Consider the following 27,169-nt stretch of genomic DNA (forward strand, 5'->3'; position numbering starts at 1 on the left):
AAATCTGTCGGAACTCCGCCGAAAGTCCGGTCGTGTGTACACGGCATTAGAATAGGGTGACCAGACGTCCCCAGATTGAGGACAATCCCTGGACCAATTCTGTCCCCGGTTTTGTCCCCAGATCGGATTTGAACAGGGGCTGGGGTAATTTCAAAGACAGTCAGTGCCCCTGCTCTGCCGCTCCTACTAGCTTGGGAGGGGGGGGGGTGTTTTTTCCGCCCCATTATCTGTGCCTCTTTCTGATGATGATGTGCTGGTCAGAGCGGAGGGAATATTTCCTCAGTTTCGGGTACATGCCCATCCAGCTCTGCTCGCATGTTCTTCTGCCTTGGCTCAAGTCCCAGCCAGTCACCTGCCTGCTTATCTCCTTGTCTTCCCCGGTGGAGTGGTTTTCCTCCGCTCCCCACCCAGTAGTAGCCGGGGCCTGGAGAGTAAGACTTGACAGGCTGTGAGGCAGGCGGCAGCGGCGATGGGCAGAGAGCGCTGATTGCTGCCAATACTAGTAAAAAAATTAATAAAAGTCTCCGGATTTCATTTTAAAAATTTGGTCACCTTATATTAGAACCAAAAGTCTCCATTTCTAAAAAGCCACAAGAGTACAATCTCTATAGGCTGGTTAGAAAAGAAGAAATTGCTCGACCTAAGCAGGAAATTGCATAGGTTGTAAGATCATGCTGCAAAATTAAGTCAAATGATGCCCTTCATAAAGACTGCATATTTAGAATGAAAAAAATAAATAAAAAAAATAAAAGAACCCACACACCAAACAAAAACCACATAATTCTACCTAGTTGTCAGTCCACGGAAATAAAATTAGTTTACTTCCAACAGAGCTTTACCAGCTACAGAAGTTGTGATTCTTTACCACCAGCATTGTGATTCGGCCACCCTCGCAAGGACAGCTCCGCCAGGTCCTCCACTGCAGCAGCACAGAATGATCATAACAGACACCTCTTAGGTGCCCTTTTTTCATTCATCTCTTGACTGATGAAAAACGGACATCAATGCAAAATAGGATGACAACAGATGTTCATCTCTTTTCATCCGCTTGCGTTTTTTGAACAGATGAAAGCCCTATTTTTCCATCTGTCAGAAAACGGATGTAAACTGACAGGTTAGTTTGTCATCCATTTTTGCAGTGGTTGTTAAGGGCAACCAGTCACTGTGGGGTGGGGGTGGGATTTGTGGCAGAGAATGGCAGGAGAGAAGTATACACGGTGAGGGGGCAGTCTGTACAGACAGACTCCTTCACTTGCCTGACGTCACGGTCAGATTTTAAATCTAATGGTCGGCTTTGGGTTCTTAGATCAAAAGGGATGAACTTCAGTCTGTAGACAGGTCAGTTTAACCACTTAAGCCCATTTTATAGCTAAAATAGAGCTTTCTTTTGGTAGTATTTGATCATCTCTGGAGTTTTTATTTTTTGTGCTATAAACAAAAATAGAGCGACAATTTTGAAAAATTTTTATATTTTTTACTTCTTGCTATAATAAATATCCCCCAAAAATATATAAAAAAAAATAAAAATGTCCCTCAGTTTAGGCCGATAAGTATTCTACATTTTTTTAACAAAAATAAATAAATAAAATTCGCAATAAACGTTAATGGATTGGTTTGCACAAATTTATAGCGTCTACAAAATAGGGGATAGTTTTGTGGCATTTTTATAAATTTTTTTTTTTACTACTAGTAATGGCAGCGATCAGCGATTTTTATTGTGACTGCAACATTATGGCAGACAAGGACAATTTTGACACATTTTTGGGACCATTGGCATTAATACAGCGATCAGTGTGATTAAAAATGCACTGATTACTGTAAAATGTCAGTGGCAGTGAAGGGGTTAACCGCTAGGGGCAGTGTAGGGGTTAAGCGTGTGTGTGCGCGTTTTTTTTTACTGTAGGGGGTGTGGCTTGGCATCGGACGTCACTGATAGTCTTTCCATATGACAGGGAACAGACGATCAGTGACAGGCTCACTAGGAAGCACGAGGAGAGGTTTGTTTACACTTACCTCTCCCCGTTCTTCAGCTCTGTGACCCGATCGCGGGACACCGATGGCGATCGGGTCTGCAGGTCCCGTGGCCACGGAGCTCAGGACCGGGTCGCAAGTGCACCGCCGGTGGCGCACGCGACCCACGGCTGGGCACTTAAAGGGCAACGAACCTGTATGTGTTTGTGCCCAGCCGTGCCATTCTGCCAACGTATATCGGCGTGAGGCGGTCCTTAAGTGGTTAAAGACTAAAAAAATTCTGACACTTGTCGGCTACAAGTCAAAATATATAGATAGATATATCTCTATCAGAGACCCTAGAGAATAAAATAATGGTTGTTGCAAAATTTAACGTCACACAGTATTTGTACAGCAGTCTTTCAAACACTTTTTTTTTTTTTTTTGAGAAAAAAAAAGTTAGGTTAGCCCAGTTTTTTTGTATAATGTGAACAATGTTATGCTGGGAGAATTATGAGAGAATGGTGTTTGATTGGTAATAGAGAAAACAGCGAAAGAGGAATGTGGAGAAGGGTTAGAACTTTGGGGGAGGGAGAAACTTTCCTTTCTCCTCTTGTCCTGATCATGGGCATCAGATAGTTGTACCTGTCCATTTACAGCCCTCTCCTCTCTGCACCCATTCAATGTACTGAATTCTAAAGCTGGTCTGAAAGTTCAGGAAAGAAAAAAAAAAAAGGGGGGGGGGGGGGGCAGACAGCTGAAGTCACTCTGCAGAGCTTAGTGTTGAGAGCTCAGAACAGATTGGAGGGAGAGGGAAAGGGGACCCCCTTCACAAAGCGGAGGCCGTCAGTCAGCTGGAGCTCCCTCCCTTGTCACCTTTTTTCTCTTGGTGTCAAGAAAATCTGTATGAATGGACTTCTGCAGATAGGCAAGAAGTCTGAGATTTACAACCACATTAAAAAAAAAAAAAAAAAAAAAAAAAAAGGAAGTGTCTGGAATGGGGCATTAATGACCAAGATATATGCTTGAAATGACAAACCGAAAATCGGATGTAGGCGACGTATTTATCTCACAGAATTCATGTAAACACTGGGAGTTTACTTTGTTAGGTGTCGCCGATAGAGTAAAAACACCTATTCATAAGTCCGGTGTCTGGCAGAAATGATCCCAAACTGCACTGCAAGAGATAAATATTAACAGAGCCCAAGAGACGCACAAGAAGGTGAAATGTGTTTACCAGAAGCTGATAAACTAATTACTAACCAAGGTTGTCTGTAGGTCCATTGACTCAGTGCGATCCTGCACAGCAATTAAACAAAGTTGAAATAATGATTTGGAAAGAAAACACTGTACTAAATATTAAATAGCTGACCTCCAAATCCACAGTGTACATCGGTACGGATGATCAAGCTACACAAGTCTTTTTTGGCACTATAGTATATGCAATAATCGCCAATGCGTTTAGAGTAGGAATGATGTGTGGCAGAAGGTAAAAGGCTGGTGTTGGCATCACTAAAGATAAGACAGGCTGGAATTATTTGATCCAAAGTTCTACTCACCTCAGTGTGTGTGGCATCCTAGAGACACACACCTCCGTTAGAGGCTTTAAATTGATTGCAAACCTCCAGACATGAGAAATGAACAAGCCGTAACCTTGTATAATGTGTACTTTCCTCAATGCAAAGCGCAGAGTGCGATTTCTGCCTGCTGCCTCATTCCTCTGCTAGCCGCACAAGTCTTTTCTCATTTTTGTACCAACTCCAAGTAATTGAGGGGATGGGGAAAGGGGTGTTCCAGCACACAGCCTGTGATTGACTGCATCAGCTTTGTAAGTTAAAAAATGGGGAGAGCAACGGGGTGGGATTTTAAATGAAGCGCGTGATTACCTATGCCATTATCATGTTGACTGTCAATACCCTTTAATGTTTGCAATTGATATTATGATGTTATGTAGGTTTATACTTTTATGAGCCAATACGTTTTCCCAATTGTTCATCAAATCTACCTCATTGCAATCACGCACTTCATTTAAAGTCCCACCCTGTTGCTCTTCCCATTTTTGATCATTATAGGGATGGAAACACATGGCCTTACCAGGCCATGGTTTCATCTAAAGTCCCAAGGGATGGAAATATGTGGCCTTACCAGGCCCTAATTTCATGTAAACCTTCTCATTTAAAGAGGAAGTAAACCCTGATGAGTTTACTTCCTCTTTCATTCCCTGCAAAGGTAAAGCATAATGGACTACTATGCATCGCATAGTAGCCCATTATGTGTCACTTACCTGACACAGGAGCCAGCGAAGTCACTGCTGTCCCCTGTAGTCCACCGCATCCATCTTCTCGGTGGGGTCTCGCAGCTCCGCAGCTGTCATTCGGCGAAGCCGCGATGACGTCACTCCCGCGCATGCGCATGGGAGCCGACACGCGCGGCATCTCCGTCGTTGAAGATGCCGCGCTCAGTGTGCATGCGCCGTAGACAGCGGTGCCAGTCTTTGGGCAAATATCTCCTAAAACCGTATAGGTTCAGGAGATATTTCTTGGACCTACAGGTAAGCCTTAATCTAGGCTTACCTTTAGATCAAAGTGTGTTGTAAGGGTTTACAACCACTTTAAGCTTTGCAAGTTAGACTAGGAGACTGACTAGAGGGGGGGGGGGGGGGGGCCCCTTTACCTCTACTCAAGTCCCAGCTTACACTCAGCTCTCCTCTCTGAGCTGTGCAATGTGTGACATCACATCCTTACCCCCTGCTTGTGGAAGCATTAAAAGATTAAAAGTAGGCCTCTTTCACACAGGATGTATCAATGTGTACCATATGAAGGGCTGTGTTCATTTGCAGGGGTATTCACAGGCGATTCCCGCATTCCCCTTGCAAGAAGGACTGTATGGGCTCAGCTGATGTTCCCAATTTGACATCTATGCGGGTGCACGGCCCTGGACAGTCAGAGGTGTACCAGCATACATGTCAGATTAGGAGCAGCACCCGTGTCCCTGCAGCCGTTGCATCCACAGAACACCTGCTCGTCCTCGTGTGGATAAACACGGCCCTCGCACAGGGTATGCATTGATACACTCCGTGTAAAGGAGGTTGCAAAGTAAAATGAGCCGCAGCACCTGTATGCACTAGAAGAACAAAATAGCAGGAGTTGTTACCGCCATCAACACAAACCGTTTTACTCTCAGATGCTTTGTTGCCCATTTTGGCTAAAAGTTGCCATTTTTTTTTTTTTTTAAGTACATAGCTTATATGCATACGAGTAGAAGAACGACAGCGTTTCAAATACTGCATGTTAAATTAGCTTTTATGAAAAGAAAATCTGGACCATTTAAGAAAATAGAACGCCCACTCATACAGAAGGCAAATATTAGTTAAGCCAATCTTTAATGGATCTATATCTATACACAGATGACGGGTCTCACTGTAAAATAACATAATACACGACCAGTTACACATTTAATGGGCACAGCGGAAGGCTGCCAGCATTTCTCATCAGTACAGAAATGGGAATGGAATGGAATGTGATTCACCTTTTAGTATTTGCTGCAATTGATTTGGGTCAAAAGACTTCCTCTTTGGCAAACCTGCAAACCACCCTCCTCCTGGCACAGCCACATTTCTGCCTCACTGACTAAGCACAGAAATCCAGCCTGGTACAAGGTCTACTAATGATTCGTATGCGTCATACACAATGACAAAATAAAGACGTGTGACTGAAATCTCAGGAGCAGAACACACCTTTAGTACACTTGTTAAATTCTATAAACACAATCATTTTAAAATCAGCTAGTAGAAGCATCTGAAATCCAAGGAGCCTTATGGCAACTGGAGCTGGGAGGTGAGCACTGACGGGCACAGGTGCTTTGCAGCAGGGCCCCCATTCACTTGAGTGGGTGACATCTGATGCCAAATGCAACATGCCATTTCATTTTTGCCACAGAGAGGAAGGTGGGTGGGCCTTGGGCCTCTTGTGCCAGCAGAAAAGGCGCCAGGTTGCTGACCACCGCTTTAACATCCTTTACCTGTTAAGCCTCTCTGTATATTGCACATTTGGTAGCATACAAGCAATGCAGCTCTAAATAAAATGAGAAGAGGTCATTTTTGGGTAGAGCTGGCCTTTATAAAGGCCTGTAAGTATAATGCACTCATTAGCATTAGAATAGCTTTCCAAAAGTCTAAGTGTATGACTACTTTCACACTGGGGCGGACGGACGCCCCTTTTTAGCACTGTTTTAGTGCAGCTATTCGGCCACTAGTGAGGCAGCTTTAACCCCCGCTAGCAGCCAAAAAAGGGTTAAAAACACTGCAAATGTCCGCTGCACCGGCAGTTTGGCGGCACTGCCCCATTGTTTTCAATAAGCAAGGGCGCTTTAGGAGCGGAGTATACACCACTCCTACAGCGCTGCAAGGATGCGGCTTGCAGGACTTTTCTTCACCATCCTGCAAGCGCACCACGCCACTGAAATCCCTCGGGCTTTCACACTGGAGAGACAGGAGAGGCGCTTTACAGGCGCTATTTTTAGCATTATAGCGCCTGTAAAGTGCCTCAGTGTGAAAGTAGTCTATGTGTTAGGAAGCATGTAAGCCGGTACCCTTTCATCAATACAGATCCTCATTTTAACAATCTGCTCTGGCTCATTTAACTACTTAAGGACCGAGTCTCTTTCTGAGATTTGTTTACAAGTTAAAAAACAGTTTTTTTTTGCTAGAAAATGAATTAGAAAAAAATAAAAATAAAATAATGTTTAATGTTTGGGGGTTCTAACACCCTAGAGAATAAAATGGCGGTTGTTGCAATACTTTGTCCCACCATTTGTGCAGCGGTCTTACATGAACACTTTTTTTTTTTGAAAATTTTTTTTATTAAAAAAAAGTATAACAAAAAAACAGTAAAAGTTAACCCAATTTTTTTTTTTTTTTTTTTTTTTTTTTTTTTAAATACTGTGAAAGAGAACTTTTCACCCAGGAAATTGATACCCAACATGTCACACTTCAAAATTGCACTCTGGAATGGCGTCAAACTTTTAGGCCGCGTACACACGGGCGGACTGTTCGTCCAACTTTGTCCGCTGAACAGTGTTTCAGCGGACAGTCCGCTCGTGTGTGGGCTTCAGCGGACAGTCTGACGAATAAAAGGTTTTTCGGAATTTCCGTAAGACTGTCCGCTGAAACTTGGTTTGAGCGGACAGTCCGCTCATGTGTAGGCTTGTTCGTCAAACTAAGTTCCGCGCATACTCAGAAAGGATTTACACGCCGAAGGTTGCATTGCAGTGTATAGGACTTCGAATCTCTCGTCCCGTCGTACGTGCCGTTCACGTCATCGCGCAAGTTTTCAGCGGACTGTTCGTTTGTCGTGTTTGGTCAAGTCCGCTCATGCAAATTTTGAACGGACTGTTTGTCAAACTGTTTGACGAACCTAGTTGGGCGGACAGTCCGCCCGTGTGTACGCGGCCTTACCCTTAAAAATCTCCATAGGCAACGTTTAAAAAAAATTCTACATGTTGCATGTTTTGAGTTAGAGGAGGTCTAGGGCTAGAATTATTGCTCTATCGATTGCGGCGATACCTCACGTGTGATTTGAACACAGTTTTCATACATGGGAGCTACTCACATATGCGTTCGCTTCTGCACGCGCGCTCAGCAGGACGTGGCGCAATTAAAATGTTTTTTTTTTTCCTCTTACTTTATCTTTTATTTTTACACTGTTCTCTTTAAAGCGGAGCTCCACCTTACAGTGGAACTTCCGCTCAGCGGATTTCTCCTCCCCCCCCCCCCTCCGATGCCACAATTGGCTCCTTTCAGGGGGGTGCAGATACCTGTATAATTACAGGTATCTGCACCCACTTCCGGCCATAGCTAGCCGCAGAAGATGCAATGATATGGAGACGGATGGGGACCATCTTCCCCTCACTAGTCTCCATACCCCGCCAGCAGAAGAATCCGGCCGTCGATAAAAGCCCGCCGTAGAGACCACCCTTCAAAGAAGAGGATACCGAGGGTTATGGCAGCTAGCTGCTGCCATAACAACAGTATTCCTCTTCAAAGTTAAAACGTATAGCAACATGCGGCGGTCCGGAAGTGGTTAAAGTAGTAAAATAGTGAAATTTGGGCACCCGTGCAGTGTAAAAATGGGGACCAGAATCTTACTGGCATGGCTACTTAAAGTAATCCTAAGCAGAAAAGTGTTATTTGTCATAATTAATTCAACTAAATAATACATCATAGCACTCTTTTTTTAATCCTCCAAGTACCTTATTCCTGCAGCGTTATGTAGTCACATGATCGTTCCCTGTTCTTTGACATCTGCAGGGAAAGATCTGTGGGAGGGGCTTCTAATATTGCTGATGTACAGTATAAGTCTGTCTGACCAGCCCTGATTGGTGCACAAGAGATGAATTACAAGTTGCTCTCAAGATGGTATTCGAGTCCAGTGACACTCCATCGTATATACCCAGAAAAATCAGATATACATGTTGGCGGTGCCACACAGATAAGGGCTCATTGCTCCATATTTGGTGGGAATGTCCCCTAATTTTTTGTTTCTGGGAAAAGATTATGCAACTATATACATTAGTTACTGGGGAGATAATCCCAAATATGCCGCAAATTACCCTCTTCTCTATGATACCAGGAACATATAAAAACATCAAAAAGAAGCTTCTTGGGTACTGGTTGACTGCAGCAAGAACTGTGATACCGCGTCACTGGCGATCAACTCAGTCTCCTTCGATAAAGGAATGGGCCTTAGAAATGGATAATATAGAGAGGATGGAGTTACTTATAGCACAAGAATGAGATGCGTACGAAAGATGCCTCCTGGTTTGGAACCCATGGAGGCAGTATAGGAAATTGGTAAAAAGCTTAAGGGCCGGTTCACACTGCAGGCGATGCGAGGCAACACGACTCGCCTCGCCGCTATCTTACAAGTCGCCCCCGTTCTGTACAATGGAACCGTTCTGAGAGGAGCGACTCGAGTCGCTCCGACTCAGAAAAAAGGTTCCTGTACTACTTTCGGGCGACCTCGGGGCGACTTGCATTGACTTCTATACAGAAGTCATCTGCAAGTTGCCGCTGAGGTCGCGGCAGGTCACGGCGAGGCAAGTCGGTGTCGCCTCGCATCGCCTGCAGTGTGAACCGGCCCTAAGGAAGAAGGAGGAAAGAAATGGTAGGAAAGACTCTGCTTGTGGAGAGAAAAGGGGAAAAGAAAGATTTTTTGTGTGTGTTAAAGTATCCAAGATTTGTATTCACTATGTATGTAAATAATGTATATGTTTGAAATGGTTTAAACATGTGTAATGATTTATAATAACTTGAAATAAAATTAGAATTAAAAGTAAAAAAAACTTGTTTCCAGGGGTTAGGCAGCGCCATCTTAAGTATTGTTTTCCGAGTCCACAGTGGAGTGCATTTCCGCCCTTACATTGAGCACTTCCTGTACTGTTAACAAAGCCTCCTTCTCAATCCAACGTTTCTATGGCAACCCCGCTTCCCTGTTCATAGCCGACTTGTTTTATTTCATAGTATTTACTTGTGCCTATGTCTAATGTTTCCCTTTGCCAGTCTTATCAGCTTCAGCTGATAAGACTGCAGTAATGGCCAAGTTTACACTGCATGTCATGTCACATGGTCACATGGTGTGTCGGAGGAAGCGCTTAATGATTCTGAAGTCTCCTGGGAGTTCAGTGTTGTGCTGTAGGAAGTCCTGATAACAGATAAACAAGTATATAGGGAGTGTGCCGGAAATCAGGGGAGATCTGGGCATGCTCAGTGACTTCATGCTAAAGAACAAAAAGGATTACAATACTAAGCAAGTAAGGAGATATCTACAAGCAGTGTTCATTAGGGTTTTTTTTATGCTGATTTACATGGGACAAAGTTGTGGGGGAGGGTTTACAATCACTTTAAGCACCACATATAAATTGATGATGGGAAAATGGTAGATCCTGCTATTTTGTCGAGCTGTGGCTTTTGTTGGGTGGGGTGGGGGGGGGGGGCAGATAGGTCTTTGTTAGACAGGAATTAGGCCACGTTGGCCTTGTTATGCATTATATGAAGTAGGCAGAGTTAGAGATGAAGGACACTAGCTTTCATTTTGTTCGGTCAGCATCTGTATTCAAGGCTCATCTTAAATTTACAGGTATTGGTAATTACATTTAAAGAGGAGGGCCGTTAAAAAAAATAAAATAAATTAAAAGTCAGCAGCTGCAAACACTGCAGCTGCTGACTTAATAAGCACACTTACCTGTCCAGGGCGCCCGTGATGTCGGCTGCCCGAGGCCGACCCGTCCCTCGGCTCTCGGGTCCCGGCGCCGCCATTCATTCTAAGGGAAACAGGCAGTGGAGCCTTACGGCTTCACTGCCCGTTTCCTACTGCGCATGCGCGAGTCGCGCAGCGCTTTGTGAATTGGACGCGCTGTGTTCTGGAACACACAGTTCCCAGAACACAGCGCAACCCATTACCCAGAAGACAACGTGACGAGGAGAGAAGAAAGAACATCTCCGCAGGAGGAAGAGGAAGATTAGGATTATGTGCCTAGCAACAGGCATTTCTGGTAAGTAAAAAAAAAAAAAAAAAAATTTCTTTTTTTTAGATTTTTTTGTAATTTTTAATATTTTTTTTCAGGGTGGCCCTCCACTTTAAAGCATTTTTTGAGAGTCTCTTAGTAAATGTAATCAATTAACGTACTATATCCTGCCCCCATAGTATTTAGCAATAGGATGACAAGGAGTGGAGAGAGTGGAGAGCATCATTCGCCACTATATCTGTGACTCTATAGTCTATAATCATGCAGGCTGCATAGCTAGTGAAGAAAAAAAAAAAAAAAGGTGTAAATAAAGAGCTTAGAAGAGAACCAACATAGGAGCATGCTCAGTAGAGGACACCAGATGGTCAACACAATCTCAGCCTGCAACGGGGACACACAAGATAGGAGAGACAGCTGAAGGCTGGCTGAACTAGATATATTTCACTCTACACAGAATGAATGCTTTAGTGTAGGGGTCTTGAACTGGCAGCCCTGCAGGTGTTGCGAAACTACAAGTCCTATGAGGTTACAAGCATAACTCCCTCAGGCAAAGGTACGATGGGACTTTTAGTTCTGCAACAACTGGATGGCCACCAGTTTGAGACCCCTGCTTTAGTGGATTTTTGAGTATGCACACTCTGCTATACATCATGAAATGAGAGATTTTCCTAGTCTGGGCTTAATGACACTTTAAACTCCTACTTGGTCTCTTTATCTGCAGAGATGCCCACGTCTTTGTTTCAGAGTCACACTGCGCTGTGCCACAAACACTGTATATATAGATTTTTATTGCAATACACATCTGCAGAAAAACATTTTTTGTACAGAAAGTGCACTCACAAAATAGTGGCTTCAAGTAGAGTGGTCAGGAAAAGTGATTCCAATTCCTGCCTACCAACTCCGAGTTGGTGAATTAAAGCCCAGGCTTTTCTATTTCCATTCACCATGAAGAAAAAGGGAAATGGCCAAGAATTTCAAGCCCAGTCTTGCAGTTATCCTACATTAGACATGATGATTTTAGTGACAACAATCTTCCAAAACAATTGCTGTAAATCTTTCCGGCTCACCGGCAAAAGTGGTGAAGCTAACCCTTATAATGAACACCTCTATGTACAGATCACAGCTGTGTCCAATATCCAGGAGAGACATTCGGTACCGCAGTGCTAACAGCAGAGTACCGTCTCCAGACAGGAGGAAGTCAAGTGGGTGTGCGACTATATCCAGCACATCTATCAGTGGGAAGCTATAAAAATCTCATATAAAGAGAGAGGAGGAGTACAGCAATGCCAGACAAATGAAAGCGCCGGTGGCTATATTAAAGCAGCATTTCATGCTCCTATACCTGGAAGGCCAAATTATAGGGAGACAAAGGATACATAGATGTCGCACAACTGCTGCTGGTTATAGTGGGATGTACTTTTCATTATGGTTCAAGAGAAACATTATTTATTTATTTATTTATGGAAATTATGACGGCTAATAGCAAAGATAAAAAGAAAAAAAGGAGGAGGCAGAAACAAACAACTGAGGGTTTAGTGCTAAAAGATTGGCTGATACACTTAAAAAAGCCACTCCAGCTTCAGAAATTGCAACAAAATGCTTGGAAAAAATAATAATAAATAAATCAAATACAAGCCCCCCATTGGCTAATACACTAAAAAAGCCACCCCCAGCGTCAAATTGCAACAAAATGCTTGGAAAAAATATATAATAATAATAATAATAAAATGAAATACAAGCGCCCTATTGGCTAATACACTAAAAAAGCCACCCCAGCGTCAAATTGCAACAAAATGCTAGGAAAAAATATATAATAATAATAATGATAATATTATTATCATCATTATTATTATTATTAATGATGATAATATTAATAATAATAATAATAAATAAATCAAATACAAGCGCCCTAAAATTCAGTCTCGTGCTTCATCCCATCGGAACACACAAATGTCCACTTTTTTGGCTATGGGGGAAATAACAATAAAAGACACATTTATACAGATTTCCTTACATGAATAATCTTACCTGCAAAGTGAATGTTGCTGGCTTTGTTGGTGATCTGTCAAAAAGAAGAATTGATCAATGAATATTAGATGTATTTCTTAAAGCAAACATTCATGTCATTCATTTAAAAAGGGAGTTAAAAAAAAAAAAGTGCTAAGCTACATATGCAAATAGGACAACAGAAATGTTCATCTTTGAAGTTTGAATGGCAGGACTGCTACAGTAACCCCCAAGGTGAGTGTCTTAGAAAGAGTACAAATCTGTACATGAATAACACAAAACACTTTACAAAATGATCAGGAACCCCAGCAATTCAGGTTGAGCATACGATGAAGCAAAGTACAAACAGAGAATGCTTTCAGTGAAGGTTGCATGTCCAATGAATCATTTGGTCAATTAGCCAACTGAAATTTAGGCCAAAAAAATAAAAAATAAATGGAAAAGAAAATATACAATAATAATCTTCCTGTGCATGTTGAATTTGCCTCAGCCCCTTTAACTTCCTATTAGCCACTGAAACCACTAATCAAATCCAAGTGTAGTTAAACCCTCATCACAAGAAACCTTAACGTTCTGGTACAGGACTCTTCTTTCTTTAATCCAGTAAGCAAACTTATTTTTGACAACGGTGTTCACATGATCGCGCGTGGCACGAATCAGGACTTCATATAGAGTGATATCTAGGAGTTGAATAAGTTCCTCCAGCTGAGGATGAAAGTGTTGGGCACGTCCAGTCATTGTGCACAGCAAGCCTGTACAAATAAGGGCAACAATGCCCCCTTGCCATGGGCTGTACGCAGCAGCAGTGTTGTCATTCTTATCTGCATGCCTATAATGTGCAAAACTGCACAACCGATTCACAGAAGCTAAAATGCCTCACCTGCAGGGGTCCAACTGCGTATCCAGTCATTGTGCACAGAGGATAGCAATGCTACAGCTACATATATCTCCTGGAAAGACAACATCACAGTATTTCTGGAACTGCCTGTGACTGTAATTTTATAAATGATGAGAAATCCCAAAAAGGGGCACGGACAGGCAAATGGGCGTACAGGTATGTCCCTTTAAATTTGCCAACAGCATGGGCCACCGGGACCTCCGTGAGTCAGGTCGCAGGTCCCACTGACTCATTTGCCGCAAGGATAGCCGCGATCGTCTCACAGGGAGGAAGAACAGGGAGATGTTAATGTAAACAAGCATCTCCCTGTTATGCCTAGTGACATTATCACTGATCTCTGCTCCCTGTGATCGGGGGCAGAGATCAGTGACGTGTCACACGTAGCCACTCCACCCCAGTTGGAAACCCACCCCAGGACACACTTAACCCTTAGCCTGCACCCTAGTGGTTAACCCCTTCACAGCAATCAGTGCATTTGTATAGCACGGTTTGCTGCATCATTAAGTCTGGGTTCACACTGCTGCAGCTACGAGAACGGGATGTGATTCGCACCGCACTGCAGATCACATCCAATCTCTGTGCGATGCGAGTTCAGCCATACAGATAGTATGGCTGAATTCCCATCGCACCCGCCCCAAACTCGCACAGGACCCTTTTTTTGGTCCGCAGCAGAATTGGTTCGCATGGGTGTTCACACCACGCGATCTGATTCCTGTCCGAGTTTGCAGATCGCACTGCGATATGCGAACTGATCTGGGGGTGTCATTAACATTTCACTGACACTCCCAGCAGTTCGCATAGGGCAGTGTGAGCTACCGCTGGGAGGCATGCGATGCGGATTTGCAGTGTTCCCGCATCGCTGCAGTGTGAATCCAGCCTAAAGGCTTATTGCAATTTTTTTTTACCCAAAATATGCAGAATACGTATCAGCCTAAACTGAGGGGGAAAAAAAAAGTTTTTATATATGTTGGGTATATTATAGCAAAATCTAAAATGTTTTTTTCAAAAAATTGTCGCTTTTTTTGTTTATAGCGCAAAAAATAAAAACCGCAGGGGTGATCAAATACCACCAAAAGAAGCTCGATATGTGTGGGGGAAAAAAAAAAAAAAGAAGACGGATGTCCATTTTGTTTGGGAGCCACGTCACACATGCGACAGATCCCAGATGACTGCGTGGTGTATCACGGCGTGTGCGCGCTGTGGGTGCCCGGCTGTGAAGCCATAGCCCGGTGACCACGGTAAGAATGCCGGTGGCGCCGAGCAGATTTGGGGGGGGGGGCGAGCAGTATTTGTAGCTGCTGACTTGTAATTTCTTTTTTTTAAGGGACACCCCACTTTAAAGAGGCGTAGTGCCAAATTGCAAAAAGTGCTCTGGTCAGGAAGGGAGTAAAATCTTCTGGGGTCGAAGCGGTTAAACGATTATATACACTTTTATTGAACAACTGAAAGGCTCAAGGGTCAAGATCATGCTTCATATTTACAAGAAAGTGTGAAGATTTGCATAGATCAGCTGCCTATATTTCTGGATCTATTGAAGGTTTTGACATGTAGTTTTCACTGAAGTAAACCGTTTTTTCTAAAGTGGTTGTAAACCCTTACATATACCCAGTAAACTGACTGGCCTCAGGTGATACAGAGATGACATAAATCCTCCTACACAAGTTGTACTTATTTGTCTGCATTCTTCTCTATTCTATATCTGTTCAAAGTCCAGAATTTTTAACGCCTGTCCACTGTCAGAAAAAAAAAAAAAAAAAAAAAAAGGGGGGGGGGTGGAAAGCTTAAGTTGAACTCTGCAGAGCTCAGTGAGGAGAGCTCCCAGAGCTGATTGGAGGGATAAGACACACCCCCTTCACACAGCACACAGGAACAGAGCTGATGCTGTCAATTATTTGGAGCTCCCTCCTGTGTCACCATTTTTCTCTTGGTGTCAGGAAAAAACTTGTCTGAAGTGATTCATGCTGATAGAGGAATGAAGCAGCAGATAGAAATGACAATTAGTACTCTTAACTGAGACAAGTATACATTATAGAGGGATATGCTTTGTTCATAACTGAGGTTTACAACCACTTTAATCTACCAGTATACACTCAGTCTGAACTGTAAAAGTAAAAAAAAAAAAAAAAAAAAAAGTCTACAGCAACATCATTAGATCTATGCAATGGAAAAGCAACTCTCATGTATGTACAGCTCCTATTCAGCAAGCAAACAATAACTATACAGGTTTAATAGTCATTTTTCTGAAGCACGAAGTGTATAAAATGCCAGTGCTTCCACTCGGAATAATCACTGTACTCCACAGCAGGGCAGCAGAGCATGGAGCTCTGCTATTTCACCCAACTCGGTTCTTCTTGTTTGACCTTGCTGAAGTGTCCGTTTCAGCAACTGACAGTTAGGATTGAACTGCTGTATTGTCAGCTCCATAGCAAGCATCGGGTTTATAATATTTTGTTACACGGATTGCATGCCAAGTTTTATGTAATCCCTAGAGATCCAATGGACAAAAAGCCTGAGAAATAGATGTGTAGATGAGAGCCGCCTCTGCTCTACATGTGAGCCTCCGATCAGCAGGACTGCAGAGGTGCTGAATTTAGAAGCATCATATGAGAGTGAAGAATACCGGACTGCTGCCATCCACGTTATATCATTTTTTATATGCACAGATGGATCCCACATCCTCCAAATAAAGTATTCAAAAAGAGGCTTGATGTAGAGGGAAAAGGACAGTCACCTGCTGAGATATGTGTCATGTGATGGAGATTGGGGACACCGCTACTATAAAATGGAAATACTGAAGATGGTCCAAGTGATCAGAGGTCTGGGAAATAAAGGTTTTCACATGATGTACTGATCTCTAGGAGATGGGAGCAGGTATTTACCCCTTGAAAAGCCCACCACTCCTAATACCTACAGAATTTGTTGCACCAAAACCTGACACTTGCAGGCTCTCCGACTTCACAGTATCCCAATGAAAAAGCGCAACTCTGCAATGGATGTGCAGCTTGATGGAATCTCTCCCTCATATTTTAATGTAATATATATATATATATATATATATATATATATATATATTTATTGTTGTTTTTTTTTTTAATTCTCTATAATAGGCACTGCTACATACTGTAGATATGACTACTGCCCACTGTGTAAACATTGCACTGCCCACACACTAAAATACAAGGAATGTGCTGTTTACCCAGCATACATCACTGTCATCAGTCCTGTCTCTGCAGAACAAAAAGTTCAAGCTGGCAACCACCATGTCTCCCCTGCTGCAAGCAGGAAGCCTTTTGAAATAGCACAGCAAAGTATAATTAGTTAAAGAAAAAAAAGAAAAAAACAAGTATAGAGCTCTAAACTGCTAATCATGCACATAGATCTTTTTCCTCTTTAAATTTGATCCTGCATATATCTACGGTCATTATTAAACAATATTTATAGCCTAAACTTAGCTATTTATAAGAACGCAAGCACAGGTCAAAGTAAAAAAAATAAATAAAAAATAAATAAATATATATATGAAAGACTAGAGGTCCCCGTCCATTTGCTATAACTTGCAACCCATATCTCTTGTATCTCCATATATCTTATTATTTGTTTACCAAGTCAAATTTCTGCATTCCATGTCTAAGTTCCTGAAAAAACAACAAAGAAATATTCCCAGCTCACTTACCAGCCAGCCCACAACAAACCAAATTGACCCTATAACAGTTCACGTTAAAACCAAGGGTTTTAGTTTGCACACGTTTACAAATACATTATTATTATTATTATTATTATACAGGTTTTATATAGCGTTAACAGTTTGCACATAAATCATTGCACTCTGCCTTCTGGCATTGTCTAGGGAACGAGAAAAAATAAATAAAAAAAAAACAACACCACGCGCCCTGCTTGAACGCACCCCACCCAAAAAATGCTAATATTTATGATTTGTTGACATAGTTCATATGAAAACCTTGCTGTTGCAGATTTTATCAGGTTTGTCTTCAAGAATGGATTGCATGCAATGTGGAGGATGTGTACTACGTTCATTTACGTGTTGCAGCCTATCAATTTACAAAGAACTAGTGAAATCCCATACTGAAAATCCACCCCACGCACAAAAAAAAAAAAAAAAAAAACTGTTCATTTTACATGGAGGTCTGAAAAAGGAGGTAAAATCCAATTCTATTAGCTTGTTCAATCTATAAAGAGACAACAATAGAATAATCAATTCAATACAAAAGATGAAATGACAGAAAACGATGCGGCTGCAATTGAACCAGCTTTCAGCAAACACATCCACATCTAAAAATATATTTATGATGTTAATCTTTTATCCTATTATGTTTCTTCAGATCCATTTTGCAACGAAAATAAAAACTATTAGTTGCTAGTCCGCCATTCAATTATTCATGATGCCACCAACTTTCATTAACCAGACTCCGAGCATTAACTCCGAGTTTCTCTTGAGCCCCTCCATATCAGAGAAGAGCTCCAAAAAAGGAGAACATGGCATGGGGACCTCAGGAACAAATGTCTCTCTGCACCAGGGCAATAAACAACGTCCCAAACCAGAGAACCAGCCAATGAAAGCACTGCGTGAGTGCAGTCAGGTACAGAGCAGGTAAGTAGAACAATTTTTTTTTTGTTTTTTGTTTTTATAAATTGAAATCAAAACACGAGCCTTTAGTATTACTTTAATGTGAACGTTGAATTCAGACGGCACCGAAAAACAGAAAATCCTCAGACCAGTTGGACAGCCCAACCAAAACACGGCTCAGAGGTCAGACTGGTGCTGGATGTGCTTCTGCATCCAGTGCCATTTATATATGGCCTAGTACACTAATGAAATAAAGTTGATTGATGGATAAGCCAAACAAAAAAAAAAAAAAAAAAAGATAGATCTGTAAAAAGTGCAGTAAGCAAGTTTCCAGTTAGTTTAATCACTTTAGCTAAAAAGAGATATTATTCTCCATTTCATCAGATCTCAATCAGACATCGGAATCTATACAATAATTACCTATATTAATGATGACCTTGGTCCACACCCCTTGTTCTGACAGGAGCCAACAAGCTTGGAGCAGCCATTTACAACATGGATATATTGCTACATTTCACTCCACTTCAAATTACAGATGCACCGAAAATTTTTGCCGCCTTAAAGTGGTTGTAAACCCTTACAACACACTTTGACCTACAGGTAAGCCTAGATGAAGGCTTACCTGTAGGTCCAAGAAATATCTCCTAAACCTATACGGTTTAGGAGATATTTGCCCGAAGACAGGCACCGCTGTCTACGGCGCATGCGCCGTAGACAGAGGCGCGCAGACGCACTGAGCGCGGCACCGTCAACGTCGGAGATGCCGCACGTGTCGGCTCCCGTGCGCATGCGTGGAGTGACATCATCGCGGCTTCACCGAATGACAGCGGCGGAGCTGCGAGACCCTACCGTGAAGATGGATGCGCCGGACTACGGGGACATCGCTGGCTCCTGTGTCAGGTAAGTGACACATAATGGACTACTATGCGATGCATAGTAGTCCATTATGCTTTGCCTTTGCAGGGATTGAAAGAGGAAGTAAACTCATCAGGGTTTACTTCCTCTTTAAATTATCAGCTGAAAATGGGGTTATCGATGTTTCGCTGATAAAGAAAAAGTTGTTTATAATACATGGGATTTTGCCACGATTTTAAAACACTATTTTACTGTGCTTATGTTGTGTTTTTCATAGGACATGCAACTCAAAAACCACATCAAAAACGGAACATGGGTGCGTTTTTGATGCATTATCAATGCATTTAACTCACCAAAAATGCAAGCAGTAGGATTCTAACACCACAATGGATGGACCATTGTGGAGGCATACATAGACTTTAAAAGGATCCATTTTTCTTGAGCTTTTCTTGTGCTAATGGTAGCAATAATGGCCAACAATAAATTCATACTAAATTTGAGATAGAGTTTATTTTTTTTATTTATTTTTTTAACTGTCATTTTCGGCCAAGTGCATCCTGTATTTTCAGTACCAAAATTTCCATTTGGTGCACCTCTAGCTCACACCAACCAAAATTGAAAGAACTATAGGCAAAACTCCCCTCCACCCCATTTTGGATAGAGTAAGGGAGGGTTATAACCACAGTTAGAATTTTTTTCACCCCCCGCCATCTGTGACCCACTATGGAGGAGACTTTCCTTCACTTCCTTTGTCATAGCCAAAACAGGAAATGAAAAAGAAATCCCTGCAAAATTAAAGTGGAGCTCCACCCTAAAGTGGAACTTCCGCTCATTGGAACCCTCCCCACCTCCGGTGCCACAATTGGCACCTTTCAGGGGGGAGGGGGCTGCAGGTATCTGTATAGTACAGGTATTTGCACCCACTTCTGGCATAGATAGCCGCAGATTCTGCGGGTATTTACACCACTCCCTGCGGGTCCCCCACTGTCTGCTGGGAAACACGCGGATCCCAGAGACAGCGGGGACCATCCTTATTGCGCAGCGACACTAGCTCATTCGCAGTAGGGAACCCAGGAAGTGAAGTCTCAAGGCTTCACTTCCTGATTCCCATACCGAAGATGGCGGCGGCAGCACCCGAGAGCCGATCGAGAGATCGGCTTCGGGTGCCGACATTGCGGGCATGCTGGGCGGGTAAGTGTCCTTATTTTAAAAGTCAGCAGCCGCAGTATTTGTAGCTGCTGACTTTTAAACAAAAAATGGCGGAACTCCCGCTTTAAGGGAATTCCTTGCCCCCCCCCCCCCCCCAGGTCACCGAAACTAGTGACCCCACTTGTAAGATTTCCCCTCAATTACTTTTCTGGGGACAACCCAAAATTTGGCATTTTCTATTGCATTCAGTATGGTAAACAGAACAGAGAGGGGGACACAGACAGCCATAAAAAAAAAAAAAAAAAAAAAAAAATAGGCTTCTTATCTTTCTCCACTTTAGTTATACTTTAAAATTGCTTTGCAGGTTTCAATGTGACAAGGGATACAGAAGAACAAAGAAGCAGGCAGCACAGGATCGAGGGAAGCACACTCCCAGTGACCCTGTGAAAAGCTCTGTGGATTACAAAGTCACACTTTAAAATTGAATTAAGTGAACTTACTAAAATAGCACAGCTGTAGTGTTTATTGTACAAAATTTGATCCCCTTTACAGGGCTAAGAATCTGCATTGAACAAGGATAACTGGTACCAGTAAAAAAAAAGGGTTAATCATCTTAAGATTCTTTGGACGTCGGCTGACGGACGTTCTCATGCAAAAAATAGCACTGGAAAGGTAGGACAATGCCAGGAAGAGGGCTGGAAAACCGTACGGCAATCCGTAGAATTCTGTTCTCTCTAATGAACCATAAAGTGCGCCTACATACACAAGGGCTCCGATTTCTCGTGGTGGTATCAATTACTTAACATGTTTAGCAAGAATATGCAGATTGCCTTTCACCGCTGTATCAGCACGTGGATATTATTGGGTTCTCACTTCGGACATTATTGAGATCAGGTGCTGATAATCTGTAATCAAGTCGTCCGTACTCAGACAAAACATGAGCATCTGCCATCACCAGATCATACAAGAAAAGGCAGCAAATGCAGATTTTATCATTGGATACCAATATATTCCACTTAAAGAGGCCCTCTACATAAATACATTGCTCAATGACTGCAAATAAGATCACAGCATAGCTTGATGTTCCAAACTGCTATGCTCAAAGCAACCAGTGCCAAAAAGTCCTGACTTATTTTTGAAGGTGCGTTATTCAAAGCTGCCAGTCTCCGTTTTACTGACCTGGAACGTGGATGAGTATGGTGGATGAGGATGTAGATGACAAAAATAAATCAACTAAAATTGCTCCCATATTCGATTCTTCATGGTTTCCCTATATGGCATGAAAAGAGGCAAAATTTTACATAAAAAAAGTAATTGGAGCCAGATTCTCGTTTTTCTTTCTGGTGCAACTGCCCACACGTCACAGGATTCTACGCTATGCAACCAACCTTTTATACTTCAGTCTATGAGATTGCAGGATTATGACACAGCAAGTCCATCCAAAAATGACATCAGCACAAGATTGCACAGAAAACTCCAAAGGTGTACCCAGGACAGTGAATGAAATGCTTAAAAAGTGAAAACAAAGCGCAAACGACAGACACGGGTATTTGGGACTAGGGAGTACACTAGCCTGCATTTTCACAAACTCAAGGCCATTTAGAAGATAATAATGCCATTGCCTCACAAGGCTTTAGCTAGTGGAAATTTTTGAATTTCAAAATGAAAGGAAGGGAAAAATCCCAAATTTTGGAATGGACACCAGAACAGGAAAAGAGGAGATGTGCAGAGAAGACGGATGCTTGATCTGGGATCACCGATAAAACTGTGACATTACTGAACCACACTACGCTTCAACATTACATTGGTGAAAAATACCAAAACCTGCAGCCTAAAATCCCAGGGACCATTCTGTACCTCTGGAATATCAGAACTAGAAATAATAATAATAATAATAAACTTGGTTCAACCCCCCTCACGATCTTATTCACGCATTTCCACGATTCTATTTAAAAAGCGCAGAGTAGGCAAAAAAAACAAACAAACACACACACAAAACATTGGTCTGTGCTGAGAGATGGAGAAGATTAGAGATACATTGTAATATTTTGCTCTTTTAGATAAAAAGGGATGAACTTCAGTCTGTAAATGGTATTTGCGCAATAATTTTTCAAACACCTTTTTTTTGGGGGAAGGAAAATAAAAAAAATAAATAAAAAAAAAAAAGGTGAAGTTTGCTCAGCTTTTTGTATAATGTGAAAGATTATGTTACACCAAGTAAATAGATACCAAACATGTCACGCTTTTAAATTGCGCACACTCATGGAATGGCGCCAAACTTCAAAATCTCCATAGGCGACGCTTTGAATTTTTTTACAGGTTACATGTTTAGAGTTACAGAGGAGGTTTAGTACTAAAATTGTTGCACACACTCTAACGCACGCGTCGATACCTCATGTGTGGTTTGAACAGCATTTACATATGTGGGCAGGACTTACATGTGTATTCGCTTCTTAATTTGAGCTTCCTGGGGACAGGGGCGTTTTAAATAAAAAAAAAAAAAAAAAAAAAAAAAAAACACACCACACATTTTTTCACTTTTTTTCTCCATTACAAGGAATGTAAACATCCCTTGTAAAAGGAATGGTGTGCGACAGGTCCTCTTTATGGAGGGATGCAGGGTCAATAAGACCCCACATCTCTCCTCCAGGCGGGAAAGCATGAGATCAAGAAAAAAAAAATAATAATAATAATTTCACCAATCTCATACCGACATTACTTCCGGAAACACGGCCTCCGACGGTCATAGACAAAGCTCTATCGTTGTCATCCGGCGCTGGCCAATTCTTTCTCTGGGCCCCCAATGGCACAGGAGAGGCCGGAGAAGCACCGGGTGGCAGCGGGGACCTCCTCTCCCCTCCTGTCGCCTAAAAGAACTATCAAGCAGCGGAACTGCCAATATGATCGTTCTTATCGTGCACAGAATCGCCGGCTTGAAAAAAAATTATATCTGAAGGATGCTGATGCCTGTAGCGGTAGGCATCATTCAGATATCCCCACTCAATGCCAAGGACGTCATATGACGCCCTAAGGTATTGAAGTGGTTAAAGACCTATCCTTTTTCTGACACTTGCTGCTTACAAGTTAAAAATCAGTATTTTTGCTAGAAAAGGTATGCCCCTTTCACCAGGGCTTTCCATCCGCCTGATTGGACACTCCAGTAGCCTCTGTGGAACAGTGGATGTTCGCAGTGACAGGTCTGCCGACATCCGAACCTGTCCGTGAAATCCAGATCGATCCCCCACTGAGCAAAGCGGTGTCCCTAGGGTGAACCGCCCGTGTGAGCGATAAAAACAGTAGTTAGCCTAAATTTGTTTGTATAATGTGAAAGATTTTATGCCATTAAAATCATGATCTTTATTCCAAGGAAAAAATAAAATAAAAATGTGATTGTGATTGTATCCAGAATCGTTCAGCTCTAAATCAGAACCATTCAAATGACTGAATGCTCACAACCCATATTGGCAGGTGAGGAACCATTAGCCTTGTGCCGTGACACAGGCTACTCACCCTAATCAACCACTATATTCGTGGCACAAGCTACTCACCCTAATCAACCACTACATTCGTGGCACAAGCTACTCACCCTAATCAACCACTACATTCGTGGCACAAGCTACTCACCCTAATCAACCACTACATTCGTGGCACAAGCTACTCACCCTAATCAACCACTACATTCGTGGCACAAGCTACTCACCCTAATCAACCACTACATTCGTGGCACAAGCTACTCACCCTAATCAACCACTACATTCGTGGCACAAGCTACTCACCCTGGCCAACATTACACTCATCACTGCTGACATTAAAGTAACCTTGTTGGCAGCCAATACAGATCAACTGGACATATCCAATCATCTGGATAGCAAGGCTAGGGCAAGCAAAAAGATAGGACTTAGCTGTATTCTTGTAGCAACAGGCCATGGTCAAAAACCTAATGCCTACCTCATAAGCTTCAACAGGCACCAAGAGTTCTTGAACGGCTCAACTCAAATGATGCTCAGACAAGGTTTTTAATAGCCTGCTAGAGCACCCATATGAATCCCCAGTAGAATTTGTCAGGATACATCGTGCCTTTCACTCAAATGGAGAACTCAAGAAACCATTCCTTTAAGTAGTACCACCCGAACCGTGCCAGGAAAACCTTCAATGGGGCAGATATCCAGGTCCTCCAAGATTTGCCCCCCTCCCCCATTACCCTACAGAACAGGAGAGCTCTGCACCCATACATAGCCTTCTGAGAGTCAGTGACATGGTCACCCCCCCCCCCCCCCCCCCATGTTCATTTACCATATATTTAGCAATTACAAAATCCCTTAGCAATGGCCCAGTGAAGATTCCAACTCCTCCCAATGATTGTGTCCCACACTGCTTGCTGTTTAAAGAGGAAGTAAACCCTGATGAGTTTACTTCCTCTTTCATTCCCTGCAAAGGTAAAGCATAATAGACTACTATGCATCGCATAGTAGCCCATTATGTGTCACTTACCTGACACAGGAGCCAGCGATGTCACCGCTGTCCCCTGTAGTCTGGCGCATCCATCTTATTGGTGGGTCTCGCTGCTCTGTCGCTGTCATTTGGCAAAGCCGTGATGACGTCACTCGCGGTATATCTCCGTTGACCGCGGCGCTCTCAGTGCGGCTGCACGCCGCTGTCTACGGTGCATGCGCCGTAGACAGCGGTGCCTGTCTTTCGGCAAATATCTCCTAAACCGTGTAGGTTTAGGAGATATTTCTTGGACCTACAGGTAAGCCTTAATCTAGGCTTACCTGTAGGTCAAAGTGTGTTGTAAGGGTTTACAACCACTTTAAAGCTGAACTCTAGGAATTCAGTTACTTTCTAAAATATTCTGGATTACTAGGGGTTAAGTCCAATGAGGCACATGCCACCTCACAGACATCTCTTTAATTCCTAACTCTTACCTAGAGCCAGGAAAACAGCTATTGCTCCATTTCCAACACTTTGACACTGGACCTTCGGTTCTTCACGCCTGCCCCTCCCCTCCTCAAAAACAAATCACTTTGCATTATTTTTTTATGAACCCATTCACAAAATACAAAGCCTTCTCTCAATGGGCAGCAAAGGGGAAGGGCGGGCAGAGGTGCTGCTGCATGAGAGCATCTTCACGCCTGTCAGACCTGGGAGGATAGAGATGAAGGTCCCCCCAGCACTCAGTAAAAAAAAAAATAAACAGTCAGATAAAGCTACAAGATGGCACACACGTTGTTGGACTTAACCTATAGTAAGCCAGCAGATTTTAGACCAGAGATCTCAAACTGGCGGCCCTCCAGCTGTTGCGAAACTACAAGTCCCATCATGCCTCTGCCTGTGGGAGTCATGCTTGTAATTGTCAGCCTTGCGATGCCTCATGGGACTTGTAGTTTTACAACAGCTGGGGGGCCGCCAGTTTGAGACCCCTGTTTTAGACAGTGGCTGAATTCTTGGATTTCAGCTTTACCTATGCTCGGGCCATTGCTACTGTCACCATTAGTTGAGTCTAAGGGAGACAATTTATAGCAGAAGTAAACTCATCGATTTTATAGTTTCAAATACCAGTTAACATTCCTGGCATGCCGGAAATACTAGCCGTCACATTTGCTTGTGCTCTCAAACAAACTGTCAAACCATCCAATGGCTGGTTTCATAACGGATCACATGTGCAGCATCATTGCAGTTGCAGATTAAACAGAGGCCAAGATGGCCGCTTCCTTGGCTGAAAACGTTAGGAGGGTTTACTTCCACGTTAACAGTTTCCATAGACAATCATCTGGCTTTTTGCCTTCTAGAGATTATCCTTGCCTTTTATTAACGTGTTGGCCTGTCTCCTGCAGTACACCAGCGGCTGTTGGAAAGAACATACATTTGATATTAAATCTGATATGAGCAAGAGAGCGCATCCTGTGTATATTAAGCCTTAAGTGTTACTTAACCCAGAACTCTACATTCACTATATCTGGTCTCCCACTGTACACATTAACATGAAATGCAATGATTTTAGTAGATATAAAAATGGCTCAATACCATTTCTCATTAGCAGTATATAGCAGTCTTGGGACTTCTATCAGCGTCTGGCCAAGCACTGGTTAAAGCTTGTAGGAGGTTTTTCTATTCTCGGACTGTTCTAAAAGGCTGTATGACCCCTGACTTAGTCTCAACAGTCCCGATTGGTCCTGTGCGGATCACATGCACCCTTCCAAAAAATAAACAAAACTCTAGCTATACACACCAAATTGAGCATGTGCAGAGTGCCCCCAAGGCTCTGTACTATCAGATAGATTGGGGACGGTGGAAGAAGGGGAGGGTCAAAGAAGGATTTACAGTTTTTTTTTTTTTTTTTTAAACAGTGCAGAGGATTACCCCTTAGCTTCTACAGTGAGTATAACAAACATGCTTTAATGTATAACCAGACTGATTTTACGGTTTTGAGTTAGTAACTTTTTTTTTTTTTAAAAAAAGCTTAAACACCACACACAAAAACAAATCCTGGAAGCGGATTGGTTTCTATATGGAGCTGCATCAGATTTAAAGAGGAGGTCCACCCTAAAATGGACCTCCGCTCATCGGAATACCCCCCCCCTCCGGCGCCACAATTGGCACCTCTCAGGGGGGAGGGGGGTGCAGTTACCTGGATAATCCAGGTAACTGCACCCACTTCCGGGATAGCTGTCTGCGGAAAGGGGCGTAGATTACGCCCCTTTCCGCAACTGCCCGCCCCTTTGTGCAAGTGCCCCGCTGCCTGCTGGGAAACACAGTTCCCAGAGGCAGCGGGGACCGTCTGGATTGCGCCGCGCAGCTCGCGCATGCGCAGTAGGGAACCGGGAAATGAAGCCGAAAGGCTCAATTTCCTGATTCCCATACCCAAGATGGCGGCGGCAGCACCCGAGTGTCGATCTAGAGATCGGCTTCGGGTGCCGACATCGCGGGCGCGCTGGACAGGTAAGTGTCACCATTTTAAAAGTCAGCAGCTGCAGTATTTGTAGCTGCTGACTTTTAAAAAAAAAAAAAAACGCGGAGTCCCGGCGGACTCCCGCTTTAAATCAGGATCAGTACCCCGGCTGGTAATTGAGAACTACAAAACCAGTCTTGCCACAAAGAGTTAATCCAGCTCTGAGCAATCCTATAAAAATCCTCAATAAAACAAACACTGAAATCTTTTTCGTTCTTCCCCCTTGCTGTGGTTGACAGGCGATTTACATATC

At 42.9% G+C, this 27,169-nt stretch overlaps 1 protein-coding gene across 1 annotated transcript in view; it reads right to left on the reverse strand.

Annotated features, from left to right (window-relative positions):
* Positions 1 to 27,169, reverse strand: part of WDR44 (WD repeat domain 44) — a 121,096-nt gene that overhangs the window by 68,847 nt on the left and 25,080 nt on the right. Inside the window, exon 2 of the mRNA XM_077493989.1 lies at positions 12,502 to 12,535. Coding sequence (XP_077350115.1) covers positions 12,502 to 12,535 — 34 coding nt within the window. The remainder of the gene's footprint in view (positions 1 to 12,501; positions 12,536 to 27,169) is intronic.

The sequence above is a fragment of the Lithobates pipiens genome, unplaced genomic scaffold (genome assembly GCF_037356315.1).
Source record: "Lithobates pipiens isolate NorthernLeopardFrog02 unplaced genomic scaffold, aLitPip1_a1.2 Scaffold_1, whole genome shotgun sequence".
Taxonomy (NCBI): domain Eukaryota; kingdom Metazoa; phylum Chordata; class Amphibia; order Anura; family Ranidae; genus Lithobates; species Lithobates pipiens.